The sequence below is a fragment of the Scatophagus argus genome, chromosome 5, assembly GCF_020382885.2.
Source record: "Scatophagus argus isolate fScaArg1 chromosome 5, fScaArg1.pri, whole genome shotgun sequence".
NCBI lineage: Eukaryota > Metazoa > Chordata > Actinopteri > Scatophagidae > Scatophagus > Scatophagus argus.
This window is the reverse complement of record NC_058497.1, coordinates 24,633,041-24,650,941: the sequence shown is the minus strand read 5'-3', so window position 1 is coordinate 24,650,941 and position 17,901 is coordinate 24,633,041. Positions and strand designations below refer to the sequence as shown.

The 17,901-nt window shown below is 44.3% G+C and overlaps 2 protein-coding genes across 2 annotated transcripts in view; both read left to right on the top strand.

Moving 5' to 3' along the window:
• Nucleotides 1–13,477, top strand: part of LOC124059709 (protein NLRC3-like) — an 87,482-nt gene extending 74,005 nt beyond the window's left edge. The window contains exons 12-13 of the mRNA XM_046389963.1: nt 12,150–12,164; nt 12,254–13,477. The gene's annotated coding sequence lies outside the window, so the exon portion shown is untranslated. The remainder of the gene's footprint in view (nt 1–12,149; nt 12,165–12,253) is intronic.
• Nucleotides 1,607–12,321, top strand: LOC124059706 (NACHT, LRR and PYD domains-containing protein 12-like). The gene is made up of 14 exons (XM_046389959.1): nt 1,607–3,268; nt 3,381–3,500; nt 4,236–4,349; nt 4,796–4,874; nt 4,958–5,186; nt 5,265–6,240; nt 6,277–7,065; nt 7,815–7,988; nt 8,887–9,060; nt 9,215–9,388; nt 9,540–9,713; nt 9,836–10,009; nt 11,278–11,324; nt 11,560–12,321. The coding sequence occupies exons 1-14, from the start codon at nt 3,144–3,146 to the stop codon at nt 12,120–12,122; spliced, it is 3,912 nt and encodes a 1,303-aa protein (XP_046245915.1). The 5' UTR covers nt 1,607–3,143; the 3' UTR covers nt 12,123–12,321.
• Nucleotides 13,478–17,901: the final 4,424 nt, after the last annotated feature.

The following is a 17,901-nucleotide window of genomic DNA, read 5'->3' as shown; positions in this document are numbered from 1 at the left end:
CTACAGCTGGAGAAGTTGTATCAAAAAAGCTTAACAGACTCAATTTCAAAACGTTGGAGAAACTTATTTTTATGAATAAAAATTAAATCCCAGTCCACAAACATCCTCATTCACAACACGTTCACTTAGATTTTCACGTTATGATACATGTTCACATTATTTATTGACCGTATCTAAAAATATCAAAGATATTTTCAATTTAAATGAAGATATGAAATAATACAATATAAAATACAATGACTTAAATTATATTATTGTATATACTAGGTCATCAAATCAGTGTCAGTTGAGTCTGTCAACCAGGTTGCCTGTAGGGATTTTTAAGGTCCAGCAGGTGTCAGTATTCAGTGACACAGTATCAACACAGTATCAAAACAGTTTGGCAATGTGTCGAAACGCATCATGACGCCTCATCTACCCATCACTGCTCAAGTGACTTCATGAGTGCAGATATCACTGCCACAGGTCTGTAGTCATTAAGTCCAGTGATCCTCGGCTTCTTGGGGACTGGAACTATGGTGGAGGCTTTGAAGCAGACTGGGTGTTGAAAATGTCTGTGAACACTGGAGTCAGTGTCTCAGGGTGGAGGGGGACACACCGTCTGGTCCAGGAGCCTTGTGAGGGTTCAGTTTCCTGAACAGCTTGTTAACATCCACCTCCTGGATAAAGAGGGCTGTGGTGGAGGAGGTGGACACTGGTGGGATGTCTTCAAGGGTGTGGGGGGTGTGAATGACCGTGTTGATGGGGTGTGTGGAGGACTCAGGGCCGGCAGATAGTCCATCAAAGCGACGGTAGAACTCATTCAGACTGTTGGCTGGTCGCAGGTCGTCAGTGGACTGGGGGGCTTTGGGCTTGTAGTTGGTGATTTGCCTAAGCCCTTTCCACACAGAGGCCGAGTTGTTAGCTGAGAACTGCTGTTGAAGTTTCTCAGAGTGCAGTTACAGAGTACGGCTGGGAAGAACTCGAGGTAGATTGTTTACGCTTCAAAGAGAGACAAAGAGAAAGAGAAAAGCTACCACTTTATCTGGTAAAGTATTCTTAAAATCCTCACAATCCTGATGTGAATGTGACGTCACTAACAGTAATGTGTTTATTTGACAAGATTAAAACACATTTCTGACAGGACTTCAGTCAGTAACTTTAACTCGTCTTTTTCACGAGTTAACTGTTAGTTTGAGTGTATGTGACGATGAAGAATCTTCTTCTTCTTCTTCTTCTTCTTCTTCTTCTTCTGTGCTTGTTGATGCAGTTTGTGTTTGTCACATGAGTTCACAGACTGTTTGTCCCTCCTCATCCAGTAATGAAGCTGATTGTCTTCTTCTTCAGTGTTGCTGCAGTCTGGACTTTGTGGAGCTCCGTCAGTGTCTCCAGCTGCGGTTCAGACTGACTGACAGACCTTCAGTAACACTGCCACCTGCTGCTGACTGGCAGCACTGCAGCTCACACTGGCTCTCTGCTCTCACGTCAGACTGACGTTTCTGGATTTGGATTTGAAGGTATGAGGATGTGACGGCTGTCGGTCGGACGAACACCAGCAGCGTCTGTCGGCGTCTGCGGACGAAGAAACAAAGTGTGTTTGATCTCCTGTGGAGCTGAACAGGTGAGACCCCTGACAGGTAACACGACACACCTTTGATGAAGAAACTGTTTGCTGTCACTCGTTATGTTGGGAGCTACATAACAGACTTGTAGATGAGAGCAGTGATGCATTCTGACAACACTGTTGTTTCCTGTTTGTAGGTCTGAATATTCATGAATGAATTCACTAATGAGTCTATGAGATGTGACTTTTGGTCCAAAATGAGCCTTTTCATGTTGAGTTTATTCACATTTCATCTGCACCAGGAAACAAGTCAGAACTTGAGCTGAGCTGACTTCACTGCTGAGAGATGAGGGACAGTCAGAACTGGTCTGACAGCCTGAACTGGTTTTTATCTTTGACTGAAACTCAATCAGCTGTTTATTCTCTGACTGTACAAAACGACACCCAGCAGTGAATCAAAGAACTCCTGCTGCTTGTTGTCTTTACCAGGAGACAAATTTAGGAAAGTTCATGTTGTGATGTCAGACACTCGAGGAGGCGGGGCTTGTGTTGTGGTCCCTGGGTTTGGCTTGTCAGGTTGGTGTCTCTGATTGGCAGGTGTGTGTCACAAACCTCCTGCTATCAGAAGTGTGAATCTTTTAACTGGTGGACCCCCGTCGTCAACAGCAGCAAAGCGTCCTTTTAGTCCTGACCCACAGACTGAATCCAAAGACTTCCAGAGTGTCTGTGAGGAAGCCCAGAGGTTTCCGAAGGGAAACTTTGAACCCTGCAGTCTGGGTTTAACACTCGCCACCGTCTCTGTCAGGAAATGCTAATATGGTTTGTGTTGCTGTGGTGGGACAGGACTATCAGTCCAAGATAAGACAGCAGAGAACTTCAGTCAGGGCTTTCAGCTGGAGTTTCTGCTTCACAAGACAATAAAAATATGATGAACAAAGCAAATATGAAGACTTTCTTATTTCTTTATAGTCATGGAGCCACAGGCACTAAACTCAGGAACTGAACTATAAACCCAAACTTTGTGTTGCACATTCCTGATGATGTTTCCACTGAATCTGAGGGGCTGAGATTACAAGTTGGACAGAAAAGCGATCAAAAATGTGGAGTTTGAGTGGATGTAATGAAGACTTGTAGAGGTGGAAGAGGAGAACAAAAACTCCAGAGAATCGAAGCTCCAAAGTGGAAGCTCTTTTCTGTTTTAGAACAAAGATGTGATGATGTTTCAGTCAGATGAATTCATGTCCTCATGTTGACTCCAGTTCCACCCAGTGATGTTAACTGTGTGAATGATGGAGAAGTTGTTGCAGCTACAAGCTTCATGCTGACCATCACTGAGGTTCAGACTTTTCCACCACAGGAACTGAAGGCGGTTCTGCTTTGGTTTCCACTGTTCTCTCCTCACGTTGGGGGCGACTTCCTGCAGCTAAATGTCAGCTCAGCTCAGGATGTGATACTGAATCCAAGTTCACTCTGAGGGGGAACTGAATCCAACAGCCACAACACAGAAAACACAGCAGGACGTCCACCAGCAGGACAGCAGCAGAAATCTTGTAACGTGTGATGGAGACGTTGTTGTCATGAATGTTGGAGCTCTGACAGCATGTTGTTGTGTTTGTGTGAAGGTGTGGGCTCTGCTATGAATCAGTGTGAGGAGACAGAGGAGGGAGTCCCTCCCTCTAAAACCACTCTGTGTGGGGAACATGACAGCCAGACCAAAGCTCAGAGGTGAGATGAGGATCTCTAACTGTCCATGACTCTTCTCCATGTCACAGCTCAGCACTCACATCACTCCACCATCATTATTCACACTCAAAGCTCTGTGTGTGTTGTGTTGAAGCCCCGAGCAGCAGCAGAGACCAGACTGTCCTGAACCTGAACCCAGCTGTGTGTCCATGAAGAGTGACAGGTCCATGGCTCAACCAATACAGTTTAAAAGACGACTTCCTTCAGAGACTCAGTAAGTCAACACAGTCCCAGTTAGCAGGAACTTTCCCATAACTTCCTGTGATCCTGGCTGCTTCAGATTCTTCTTCATTGACTTCATATTTCTTCATATTTACTCAGGAGCTGCATGAGAGCAGGTAGAGACCATCATGGATTTGTTCTGCCCCCCCACATGCTGTCCCTTCACTTTGATTGTTCCTTCTAATCAACTCATCAAGTGAACAAAATAGACGAGGTTGGATTTTATTTTCCAGCAGCTTTTTTCAGTGTCAAAGATTCAGAGCAGTTTGTTGTTCACTCTCACTACAGAGCTGGGCTGAACAATTGAAATCAGCCAATAGCACATCTGGACTGTTGACTCCTTCAGGCTGTTCATTTGAGGTACATGACATCAGGGTCAGTTAGAGTCCACATCAGAAAGCAAAGGGAGGCTTCCAGTGTGTCGTCATCACATTCACACTGAAGTCAAAATGCTGTTTGCTGACGAGCACATTAACTGTCCCCTCAGTCCTGCATGAAGGCTTGCAAATCCTCATGAGACAGAGGAGCGTCCCCTCCTGTCCTGCTGTCCTCCTGCCTTTGTCATGTCTCCCTGGAGAGCTCCTGTTCCCTCCTCTTCCTCTCTCTGACCTTCACTGAGATGCTCACATCTCCAGGAGTCGGCAGAGCTTTGAATGTTTTGTCTCCAGCTTGACCATCAAAGTGAAGCTTTGAGAGGCGCATTAGTTTGTCTGTGTGTTTCTATCAGTGTGGACCAGCAGACAGCAGACTCTCCTGTACCCAGCTGTGTGTCCATGAAGAGTGACTGGTCCATGGATCAACCTCTTCACTTCAGAGGTGGACACGACTCTGCTGAAGGAAGGTAAGAGTTTAAAGCAGATGAGTTTGATGTTCTGCAGCTTCTCCTTCTATCAAGTCAGTCCACAAAAAGATCTACCAGTTGGTCTCAGCTTTCAGACTCCACTGGCTCCAGATTTGTCATTACAAAGTTACTGTAAGGCAGCTGCTCGGTGGTCTCAGTCTGCTGATTCCAGCAAAGGTTTTTCAAACTCATTTTGTTTCCTGTAGCTTTTTCACTTTTCTGTAAGCAGGAGATTCAGTCCACAGAAACACATCAGTTTTCCAGGAAGTTTGGATGAAACTCGTGGTTTGACCAACCAAACACTTTGCCAGCAGGTGACAGTGAGCTGCTTCTTAGACCAACCTGAAGGTGGCCTCATTGGTGCCAGAAAACTGGGTCAGCTGATCCTTGAAAAGCAACAAGTGCTAAAATGTGTGTAATCATCATACGTCCTGTTTTCTCCACAGAGTTCAGCAGCAACAGTCAGATGTTCTCGGCGGTCAGTCTGTCCAGCAGAATCCAGCAGACCTGGACTCCATATTCATGGTGTGCAAATGTCCAACAACAACTTTTAGCTCAGCTCCAAATCAAATCAACACAATTTTTATCTTTGTTTTATTCTTTTCCAGCATCTTGAGGAGAACGTTGTCACTTTTGTGAAGAACGAGCTGAAGAAGTTCCAGAAGCTTCTGAGTCCAGATTACCCAGAAAGCTTAGAGAGGCAGAGTGAGGATGAGGAGGTGTTGGATGGTGAGGATGAAGAGCAGAGGAGCAGCAGCAGAGACGCATTTCTGAAGATCACACTGCACTTCCTGAGGAGAATGAAGCAGGAGGAGCTGGCTGACCGTCTGCACAGCAGTAAGAGGATTTTCCACACTCCACTTTTCTCACATTAACACCAACATCCACTCACTGATTTGTTGTGTTTTCATTCAGGAACTGTTGCTGCAGTTTGTTGTCAGCTCAAATCTAAGCTGAGGAAGAAGTATGAGTGTGTGTTTGAGGGGATTGCTAAAGCAGGAAACCCGACCCTCCTGAATCAGATCTACACAGAGCTCTACATCACAGAGGGAGGGACTGCAGAGGTCAATGAAGAACATGAGGTCAGACAGATTGAAACAGCATCCAGGAAAACCACAAGACCAGAAACAACAATCAGACAAGAAGACATCTTTAAAGCCTCACCTGGAAGAGATGGACCAATCAGAACAGTGATGACAAAGGGAGTGGCTGGCATTGGGAAAACAGTCTTAACACAGAAGTTCACTCTGGACTGGGCTGAAGACAAAGCCAACCAGGACGTCCACTTCACATTTCCATTCACTTTCAGAGAGCTGAATGTGCTGAGAGAGAAAAAGTTCAGCTTGGTGGAACTTGTTCATGACTTCTTCACTGAAACCAAAGAAGCAGGAATCTGCAGGTTTGAAGAGTTCCAGGTTGTGTTCATCTTTGACGGTCTGGATGAGTGTCGACTTCCTCTGGACTTCCACAACAATGAGATCCTGACTGATGTCACAGAGTCCACCTCAGTGGATGTGCTGCTGACAAACCTCATCAGGGGGAATCTGCTTCCCTCTGCTCGCATCTGGATAACCACACGACCTGCAGCAGCCAATCAGATCCCTCCTGAGTGTGTTGACATGGTGACAGGGGTCACAGGGTTCACTGACCCACAGAAGGAGGAGTACTTCAGGAAGAGATCCAGAGATGAGGAGCAGGCCAGCAGAATCATCTCCCACATCAAGACATCACGAAGCCTCCACATCATGTGCCACATCCCAGTCTTCTGCTGGATCACTGCTACAGTTCTGGAGGATGTGTTGAAGACCAGAGAGGGAGGAGAGCTGCCCAGGACCCTGACTGAGATGTACATCCACTTCCTGGTGGTTCAGTCCAAAGTGAAGAACATCAAGTATGATGGAGGAGCTGGGACAGATCCACAGTGGAGTCCAGACAGCAGGAAGATGATTAAGTCTCTGGGAAAACTGGCTTTTGAGCAGCTGCAGAAAGGAAACCTGATCTTCTATGAATCAGACCTGACAGACTGTGGCATCGATATCAGAGCAGCCTCAGTGTACTCAGGAGTGTTCACCCAGATCTTTAAAGAGGAGAGAGGACTGTACCAGGACAAGGTGTTCTGCTTCATCCATCTGAGCGTTCAGGAGTTTCTGGCTGCTCTTCATGTCCACCAGACATTCAACAACTCTGGTGTGAACCTGCTGGCTGAAGAGTCATCAACATTCAAGTGGCTGAAATTGTTGAGAAATGACTCGAAACTAACTGAACTGTACCAGAGTGCTGTGGATGAGGCTTTGCAGAGTCCAAATGGACACCTGGACTTGTTCCTCCGCTTCCTCCTGGGTCTTTCACTTCAGACCAATCAGACTCTCCTACGAGGTCTGATGAAACACACAAGAAATGTCTCACAGACCAATCAGGAAACAGTCAGGTGCATCAAGAAAAAGCTCAGTGAGAATCTGTCTCCAGAGAGGAGCATCAATCTGTTCCACTGTCTGAATGAACTGAATGATGGTTCTCTGGTGGAGGAGATCCAACAGTCCCTGAGTTCAGGAAGTCTCTCCACAGATAAACTGTCTCCTGCTCAGTGGTCAGCTCTGGTCTTCATCTTACTGTCATCAGAAGAAGATCTGGACGTGTTTGACCTGAAGAAATACTCTGCTTCAGAGGAGGCTCTTCTGAGACTGCTGCCAGTGGTCAAAGCCTCCAACAAAGCTCTGTAAGTGAACACAGAACTGCAGATTCTGACTGGTTCACATGTGACGGGTTGTTCTCAAATAATATGTGTTTTGGTCAAATAAGAGTCGAAAAATGTAGTTGATAGGTTGATCAGTTGAAAAACCTGCAAACTGTTAGAATCACATCAAAGATCAGGACCCAAAGTGCAGACCCTGACACCAGAGTTGAGGTGAACAAAAGGAACTTTAATCAACTTTAATGAAACGGATGAAAGCAATCAAAAGACGACTGTGAGTCCTGGTAAAAATGGTCCAAACAAAGAAGATCCAGAAACCATAAGCAACACTGAGACCACCGGAAAACAGAGAACGTAGGGTTTGCCAGGGAACTCAGAGAAACACAGCAAATCCACAACAAACACAAGGACAGCACAGGTGTATATAGGTGATGTAACGAGACACAGGTGAAACTAATCAGGGAGGAGCAAACTGTCAAACAAGGAGGGAAAACAGACAAAGACAGGAAATGACAAGCTAAACAAGACACAAGAGGAGACAAACTAGAAAATAAAAGTGAAAACTGACTAACTGAAACTTCAACGTGACATAAACTGTTTCTTCACTTTCGCTGACCCTCCACAGGAGTGAGATGAATTAACTTGTGAAGGGTGACCCATAACTGTTATATACTTTTATATTTTTGTTGTCATTTTATGACTCAAATAACTTCCACTGTGAGTCATATCAAATACACAATGAAATGTTTTCTTGTCCTGTATGTTTTGTTTAGGCTGAGTGGCTGTAATCTGTCAAAGAGAAGCTGTGAAGCTCTGTCCTCAGTTCTCAGCTCCCAGTCCTCTAGTCTGAGAGAGCTGGACCTGAGTAACAACCACCTGAAGGATTCAGGAGTGAAGCTGCTGTCTGCTGGACTGAAGAGTCCAAACTGTCAGCTGGAGACTCTCAGGTCAGGATTCAGGTTCTGTTTCAGAGATCAGCCTTTACATCCAGACTGACATAAACGTTGAAGTGGATTTAAAAACAGATGACCAACATTTGTAGTATTTAACAGTGTAGATTATACTAAAAACACTGTGTGACCAATTTTGTCCAAGAGATCGATCTTGAACGCCCACAGTCTAATTCTCAGGCTAATCATGGAGATTGTGGTATTCAAGGTCACTTCTGCTTCCAAACTTTCCATAACTTGATTGATGAGCAGATCCACACGACCTGAACAGATCAACAAAGTGATGACACAAACTGCACAGCAGAAAGAAGAGATGCTACACTTTTAATGTTTTGTTTTCTTGATAACTGACCCCTTTCAAACATTTTGTCTTCATTATTATCTTATTACTGTGTGGCTCAGGGAGATGATTTGCTGTTTTGTTGTTAACACGGTGACAATACAATTTACTACAACACAAACAATTTATTGTCATTATACTAAATGTACAATGAAATTTGGTTGGCTGTGCCTAATGTGCTCACAACAATTACAGGAGCACCAGTCATGACAACATTCACATTCACATGTAATTAAACATGAAGTACAGAATAACAGATTAAACAGTAAAGATATATTGCACTGTTAACATAAATACATTACACTGTCAGATCAGATATTTGACCTGATCAATGTGTGTGTGTGTGTGTGTGTGTGTGTGTGTGTGATCCCTGGAGTTGAAATTGAGATTTGAGACAGACTCTGCAATGTCGTATTGCTGCCCTCTAGTGTTTGATTTCACTGCTGTTTTGACAGTTACTCATTAACTCAGTAGCCAGTGAGATATGATATATTTTATGTTGTATACAACAGAAACCGCATCAGAGTTTGTCTTTTATCACCAACTCTCCTTCAGGCTGAGCGGCTGTAATCTGTCACGGAGAAGCTGTGAAGCTCTGTCCTCAGTTCTCAGCTCCCAGTCCTCTAGTCTGAGAGAGCTGGACCTGAGTAACAACCACCTGCAGGATTCAGGAGTGGAGCTGCTGTCTGCTGGACTGAAGCGTCCAAACTGTCAGCTGGAGACTCTCAGGTCAGGACGAATTAATTTGTACAGGATGAACCATAATTGTTTACTGGTTTTGTCATCGCTGTTCTCTAGTAATTTAATGATCTTTTTTTTCAGATAAATATAGATCTAAATCAGACAGAAATGATTTCTTATACGTCCTGTATGTTTTGTTTAGGCTGAGTGGCTGTAATCTGTCAGGGAGAAGCTGTGAAGCTCTGTCCTCAGTTCTCAGCTCCCAGTCCTCTAGTCTGAGAAAGCTGGACCTGAGTAACAACCACCTGAAGGATTCAGGAGTGAAGCTGCTTTCTGCTGGAATGAAGAGTCCAAACTGTCACCTGGAGATTCTCAGGTCAGGATTAATTCATTTGTGAAGGATGAACCATCGTTTTCTGAATTTGACATCACTGTTCTACAGTCATTTAATGACTGTTTTTTTCAGATAAATATAGATCTAAATCAGACAGAAATGTTTTCTTATATGTCCTGTATGTTTTGTTTAGGCTGAGTGGCTGTAATCTGTCAGAGAGAAGCTGTGAAGCTCTGTCCTCAGTTCTCAGCTCCCAGTCCTCTAGTCTGAGAGAGCTGGACCTGAGTAACAATGACCTGCAGGATTCAGGAGTGAAGCTGCTGTCTGCTGGACTGAATAGTCCAAACTGTCAGCTGGAGACTTTCAGGTCAGGATTCAGCTTCTGTTTAACAGATGTCCATATCAGTTTTGTTGGACATATACATGCTGATGTCACTGATGAGAACCACCAATCTGTTGGTTTGTGTGTGTGTGTGTGTGTGTGTCCAGGTTGTCAGGCTGTATGATCACACAGGAAGGCTGTACTTCTCTGGCCTCAGCTCTGAGATCCAACCCCTCCCATCTGAGAGAGCTGGATCTGAGCTACAATCATCCCGGAGACTCAGGCGTGGAGCTGCTGTCTGCTAGACTGGAGGATCCACACTGGAGACTGGACACTCTCAGGTATGAACAGACAACAAGAGCTCACACACAGTTTGTCTGTCACAGTGACAAGCTGAGGACTGTTGGTTCACAGTGTGGACCAGCAGCACTGCTGATAACAGTGAAGACAGTAACTGATGTGCTGAGAGTCCCTGTCCCCACTGAGACTGACCTCCTAACTAATATCACACCAGGATCTGCTGTCCATCATTTACTGACCACCACACACACTCTGTGACAAATACAGTCAAAAAGGATTTACGAATGAAATAATATAAAGTGTTGATGAACCATCATGCAGAATCCTCAAGAGGTTCAAAGTTCAGGCTTGACAATCCGTGTACCTTCGTTTCAGTTGATTTCCTGTTGTGAAACAAAAATTGCAAAATGGAAAAGATTTATTTTGTTTGTATAAAATCTCTTCTTTCCATCACTGGTGACATAAAACAAAGCAGATAATCAGAGTTCAGTCAGGTTCTGCAACAAGGACTCTGACTGCATCCCAGCAGCTGGAGGCTGTTGATCTAAATACACAACAGTGAACATGCATATCAGGAAGTGGATCTGCTCTCCTCCAGTAGTTCATTGAAGACCTGATGTGAGTTATGAAGGAGATGATGCACAGGCAGACATGGAGCTCACACAGTGTTGCCTGTGCTGCTCTTTGGGCCACACAAATGGATGGAGAGGCCACGAAGCAGAAGCTGACCATCTCTAAGGTTCTTCCAGCACATCAAAAGGCTCTGAAGGTTCTGCCTGATGTCCTCACAGTCAAATCTGTCCTTCAGTGTCTTCACTGCTGTGTCTCAGCATTTCTTTTCCACTGGAAAGATGACTAAAGGCGAGCGCAGACCAGCTGGAGACTGACGGCGCTCAGTGGCTTTGGTGTTTCAGTGTGGACTCTGGAAGCTCCTGACAGGCCAGATCAAACTTTCTTCAATTGCTGATCAATCAGGAAACGAATCAAACGTGAGCTCAAACTGAACATCAAAGAACAATCGATCTATCAGAAAAACACATATTTAGCAGGTTTGTGTGCATCATGAATCACACAGTTTGGGAGCTTCATCACATGTGAGTCACAGTCAGAAAAGTGGATGTCAGCTGGTTTCTTCTTCTCTTGTTGTTTTCTTCTGAATGTTTGATGTCAAGTTGAACTGAGTCTGTGTATGAAATGTGTTTTCTAAATGCAGCTGTTTTGTCTTCATGGTGGATCTGAGTGAAGGTTGATGAAGATCATTGATGAGGAAGCTTCTGAAGGTTCATTCTGACTTTGTTTCTTCCTCCAGGGTGGAACATGGTGGACAGCAGTGGCTGAAACCTAGTCTGAGGAAGTGTAAGTGTGTGTTGACTTTGATTGATGAAAACAAGGCAGCACATGTTAAAGTAGTTTCAGTCTAAAGCTTGTGTATCTGCATTCAGCTCTCAGTTTGATAGAAGATCCAACAAGATGAGTCACTGTGAAGTTTTGATCTAATGAACAGTCAGTCTGTTAATGAAGCAACAAATGAAGCCATCAGGTGTGTTAGATGATAAACTGCTGCTGTATTGTGTCTTGTTCTCTCCATCAGATGCCTGTGAACTCACAGTGGACACAAACACAGTAAACACAAACCTCAAACTGTCTGACAACAACAGGAAGGTGACATTTGTGATGATGGAGCAGCCTCATCCTGATCATCCAGAGAGGTTTGACTGCTGGCATCAGCTGCTGTGTAGAACTGGTCTGACTGGTCGCTGCTACTGGGAGGTCGAGTGGAGAGGAGGAGTTTCTGTATCAGTGACTTACAGAGGAATCAGAAGGAAAGGAAACATTGATGACTGTGTGTTTGGATGGAATAATCAGTCCTGGAGTCTGACCTGCTCTGATGTTGGTTTCTCTGTCTGGCACAATAACAGAAGTACAGACCTCCACTCCTCCTCCTCCTCCTCCTCCTCCCCCTGCTCCTCTTCCTCTGTCTCTCACAGAGTTGCAGTGTATGTGGACTGTCCTGCTGGCACTCTGTCCTTCTACAGAGTCTCCTCTGACACACTGATCCACCTCCACACCTTCAACACCACATTCACTGAACCTCTTTATGCTGGATTTGGGCTCTGGTCATTCGGTTGCTCAGTGTCTCTGTGTTCAGTGTAGGAGGGAGAGTCTCCTCCTGTTAGAGAAACACACACACACACACACACCGTTTGAAATAACTTGAAATCCTTTTAAAGCTGTTTTCATTCAGATTTTGTTACAAAGATTTTAGTTTGATGTTTTCTGTACTTTACAATCTGAATTGATTTCTCACATAAATAAGCGTGTTTATCCAATAAAATCAGGTTCCAGACTCTCACATCATCTAAAGATTTTTTCCTGATCACTTTGATATTAATGTTGATGTTATTGGTGTGTAATTGATCCTGGGAAGGTTGAAAGCTGTCAGAAATCCTTCAGAGTCATTTCCACAGTAAATCTGTGTATATGAATGGATGGAGGTGAGTGTCAGTGTTCCAGGGATATAAGAAACATGTTGATGAGACATTCTGACACTTCTGTCAAAAATCAACTCATATTGTAAAACATCAAAATGTTCATTTTCATGCATTTTGTCTTTCTTCTTCACTTCTGCTGTTTGTCTTAAATTTGGGCTGAATGAGACGTTTTTAGCACTACACTTCCCATCATTCTTTGGGTGATGTAACAGGAAGTGTAGTGTTGCAGTGGAGTCAGTCGCTGTGTGTCTGTAGTTGCTCCAAGGTTGGGCTCAACCTTGGAGACAGGATGAGGAGCTCATAAATCCTGAAGGAGTATGAAGTTGATCTATTGTTGATCTGCATTTGAAGATGTCAGTTTCATTTCCTTCTGGAGGTGTTAAAGTCACATCCCTCTAGGAGATCACAGGGCACAGGTTCCACTGGAGGGATTACATATCCCATGTGCCTGAGGATCCCCAACAAGGGGCTGGAAAACATGAGGGAGAAGGATGGATGAGTGATTCTGTCTCGTCTGCTGCCACCAGATTGGCCACCAAGAAAGACTTGACAGAAAGAAATCAAGTGAGGATTAATGCCCACAAGGTGTCCGTTATGGAGAATTAAAAGACGACGGCGAGTCTGTTTACTCCTGGTTATTTATATGGATCCTTAAAAACAAATGGCAAAATGCCCAGCACAAGTTACTTCATGTGGTCCAGACCTCAAAGCTGTTTCATTAAAAGGTTCAATCGAGGACAGACAACTGGTTACAGTCAGGGGTGGAAGTGACGAATTACAAACACTCGCCTTCCTGGATGCAGAGCCTCTGAGGCCTCTGAGCGTCAGTTTCCATCCGTCTGTCCAGACTCAGACATGTGGTGACCGACGGGGAGCTTCATCAGCAACCACCTGAAGCTCAGTGTTACGCCCCCATTGAGGTGGAGTCTCGGGCAGTGTTTTTCAACCTTTTCTGAGCCAAGGTACATTTTTTTCATTGAAAACATCACGAGGCACAGCACCAGCTGAAAATGTTTTTAAAAGCCTATATTAACAATATAAAGTCATTCTCGTCAAAGTGTCTGGAATATGAATGAAATAAACACTAAGAAATAAGTTTTCATCTCTTTTAATCTTTAAAACTGAGCTGATATCCTGGCAGGAATCCAAGAAAGACACATACGAAGCTCTTCCTCAACAGCTCTCAGTCTCTCTCTGTTTTTAGTTTTTATAGCAGTCAGACTTGAAAAGCTCACCTCACACAGATGTGTTGTGGAAAATGGGAGCAAAGTCAAAATAGCTTTGTTTGGCAGCATGGGGAACTCCTTGGCAGTAGCCAACCAAAAACTGTCCAAAGGTAGATCAGCAAAGCTTAGCTTTAAACCACCATCTTCTCTCACTTCAGTTAGTTCCTCCTGCTTCTGTAAAGTCATGTCCTTTCCAACAACTGATGCTGAGCTCTTTGGGTCCCTAACCCAGTCAAGGCATTCAGTGGAGGCTGAGGAGAAATAAAATGACATCTTCTCCTCAAGAGTTTTCAAATGTTTGACTATTACCTCACACAATGCGGCAGTATTAACCTCTTGCCATTTATTGGTGAGTGGGAACATATCAAGGTTGCCACTTTCCACATGTTGTTGCCAGAGGTGCACCTTTGAACGGAATCCATTTATTTTATCTGTACTTGTAAGCAGGTTTTCATTTCTGCCTTGCATTCGTGTGTTCAGTTCGTTCAGATGATGAAAAATATCTGCCAGGTATGCCAGCCCTGCCAACCATTCATCACTTGCAAGCAGCTTTGCGTAATCGGACCTCTGGTTTGTCAGAAACACTTTAAGTTCCTCCTGCAGCTCATACACACGGGCCAGCAGCTTGCCGCGCGACAACCATCGGACCTCCGTATGAAACAGCAAGGCTTTATGCTCCGCTCCCATTTCCTCACACAAAACTGCAAATATGCGACTTTTCACAGGTTCACAGGTTTCACAGGTTCACATCATCCAACACAGGAACGAGGTCTGCTGGTAAAGTCTTGGCTACGAGGACCTCGCGCTGTAAAAAACAGTGCGTAACAATCACGTCTGGGTTTCTTTCCTTCACTCTGCTTACAAAGCCTTTGGTGCGCCCAACCATGGCTGCAGCTCCATCAGTGCAGACACGAGTGCAGTTTTGCCACTGAAGTCTTCCTTTTTCAAGATATTCTGATGTGACCAGAAAAATTTCCTCTCCTGTTGTTTTTTAGGAAACAGGAAGTTTTCTCTGATTGCGTCTCCATCCACAAAACGCACATTGGCCAAGAGTTGAGCAGGTCCACTAATATCAGTAGACTCATCAAGTTGCAACGCAAATTTATTACTGATACGGATCTTCTCCAAAAGCACACTTTCGATGTCTGCAGACATGTCATCAATACGTCTGAATATTGTGTTATCTGAGAGAGGGACTTTGGCTATTTCTTTAGCCGCTTCAGGTCCGAGCATCTCATTTGGCTTTGCAGACGGGAAGTATTAATGTCTCTGCCACAGTGTGGGACTTTTTTGATTTTAGCTACAATTTCAGCAACGTGGTAGCTAGCTTTAAGGGCTCTCTCATTTACCTTTGTGGTTTTTCTCATCAAAGTTGCCTGTTTCTCCGTGTGTTCACGCAGGCGAACAAAATACTCCACATCCTTGTTTTGAAGCGAAGGGTGTTTCGTTTGGAGATGGCGTTTAAGCTTACTTGGGACCACAGCACTGTTGGAAAGCTTTTCACCACACACCAAGCACAACGGAGTCGGTGTCGTTGCATCCCCAGTGAAAGTAAATCCAAATGAAACATAGCTTTCGCTGTATTGCCTCGCGCCAGAGACTTTGCTCGTCTGGTTGCTTTCTTTTGACCTCCACTCATACTCGGGCCTTCATCTGGGTCCGAATTTTGTCCAGGGTCCAGTTCGGAGTTAGCATTTTCCCTTTTCAAAAACTTCTCCATCGCTGTCACCGAATAGTCCCGCTAGCCACAATGCTACTGTCACTGCCACCTGTCCCATCCATGCATCACTAATTCTCTTGTCTCCAAGTACAAGGTAATGGGTTACCTGCTGCCACCTACTGATATGGAAGAGTATTACATGATTACTCTGCCAGTCACTGGACCGCACGGACACTCGGCAATGGCGCATTATTTGCAGATAATAATTTATGCGTTTTCAAAAAACTCTTTTTTAGACTAATTAGGTGAAATTGGATAATTTCCCACAGCACACCTGACAATATCTCACGGCACACTAGTGTGCCGCGGCACAGTGGTTGAAAAACACTGGTCTAGAGGGATACTGGAAGCTGTAACACAACAACCAAACAATTTAATGGAGTCCATGTGGTGGAGAAAAATAAAGATTCTTTAGGTGTGTTGGCTTATATATATCAAGGTCCCTGAATGGTGAATGGCTAGATTTAAGCTCCAATGTACCAATCAGCAGGACAGCCTGGATGCACAGGTGGATCCACCGAGATCAACCAAGAGCGAACAAGAGACACACACACACACAAACCTGCCTGCATGTAACACCCCCTCCCATATAAGTCCAAACATGTTTGGAACTACCCAGTACCACCACTATGCTACACAGCACTGGACAAAGTATCTGCAAGGATATTTTCTGATCCCCTCTGATGGTTGATTTTGAGGTTGTAGTTTTGCACAATGAGGGACCAGCGCATGAGGTGCTGGTTATGGTTATACATCCTTGAGAGGAACACTAGGGGGTTGTGGTCTATAAAGACCTGGATGGGTTTAACACCCAACCCCAGGTAAACCTCATAATGCTGTAAGGGCAACAGCAATGCCAGAGTCTCCTTCTCAATAGTAGAATACTTGATCTATTAAACTTGTGAGAGAAGTCACTTACAGGATGGTCAGTACCTTGATCCTTCTCCTGCAGGAGAACAGCCCCAGCTCCAGCAGCACTGGCATCAACTTCAAGCTTAAAAGGTCTGGAAAAATCTGGGGCAGACAGAACAGGGGTTCAACACAGGATACCTTTAAGACTTTCAAAGGCCTTTTGGCACTCACCAGTCCACACAAAGGTCTGGGAGGATCTCTGATCTGATCTGATCTGATCTGATCTGATCATCGTTGAATTCATCAAGAATTATGACGCAGCCTCAAGCCAAGAGAAAGGTTTCCGCCGTGTAGGACCATTTTGATCTCATGTCAGAAAATAAGGTCTTTGTTTTAATATCCTTGTTGTTTCATCCTGTTCCTCTCAGAGTTTCCACTCGATCTATCTGAATTCAAATTCATTTCAAAGTGACTCTTAGTTTACTATTCATATTATTTTCTGCAGGTTAAATGTCGCATTTGTTCGACAGAACTATCCTATTTAAACAAAAGCACCTCTACAATGCTGAGGCATTATAGGGCCAGGCATGAGAATGAAGTCCCAGATACACCCAGGATAAACTCAGGTATACAGCCACTCTACAACTTACTCACAGTTGCTTTATTGATAATTAATTCCTATTAATTTATTCTTTACTTCATTTTTAACCATCAAGCTTCCAGGAAGCAGATGCTGGATGAGGCTCTGCTGAATTTCATCCTGAAGGACTGCCAGCCCCTCAGCATTGTTGAGAGTGAAGGGTTCAGGGAACTGGTTCAGGTCCTTGAGCCCTCATATGTTTTGCGCACCAGAAAGGTTTGTGTGGAAATTATCTAAAGTAGTAGTTGATATATCCAGTTTATTTAATCTTTCATTTAAATATATTGATTTGCTTTTGGTTTGACTTGGTGTAATTTTCAGACCATCAAACAAATGGTGGCCAAAAAGTATGAGGAGGAACGGGAACGAGTGAAAATGGAAGTACAGCAAGCTGTGGCAGTGAGTAGAACAGCTGACATGTGGACATCTGTGAACATGGAGGCTTAGTTGGCTCTTACCTGTCACTACATTAATGAGAATTTGCAGTTGTGTACATCTGTGTTGGGAGTGCAATACTTTCCACAAAGTCACACTGCTGACAATTTGGCCCAAGTCAAAAGGGGCGTGATGGAGGACTGGGCCACAACCAATAAAGTAAAGTGTCTTGTGACCGACGCAGCACCAAACATGATTGCATCCGCTAGACAGCTCTAAATTCGGCACTCAATTTGCATCGCACAGAGTCTCAATGTATTAGTTAGAAAATCATGTGATCAGATCCCCACACTTACATCCATCAGACACAAAGCTAGGCACATTGTCACATACTTCAGATCAAGCACTACAGCCAAGGAGAAGCTTGCTGAAGTGCAGCAACAGATGGGACGACCAACCCTGAAACTTATCAATGAGGTGCCAACACGCTGGAACAGCACATATGAAATGCTGTCTTAGGAGAAACACTTAGGAGACTTAGGAGAAACACTTCTTGTGCTTACTCCTTTTCATCAAGCCACAGTGGAGTTGTCTGAAGAGAGGCGAGTGTCGGGGTCAAAGGTCATCC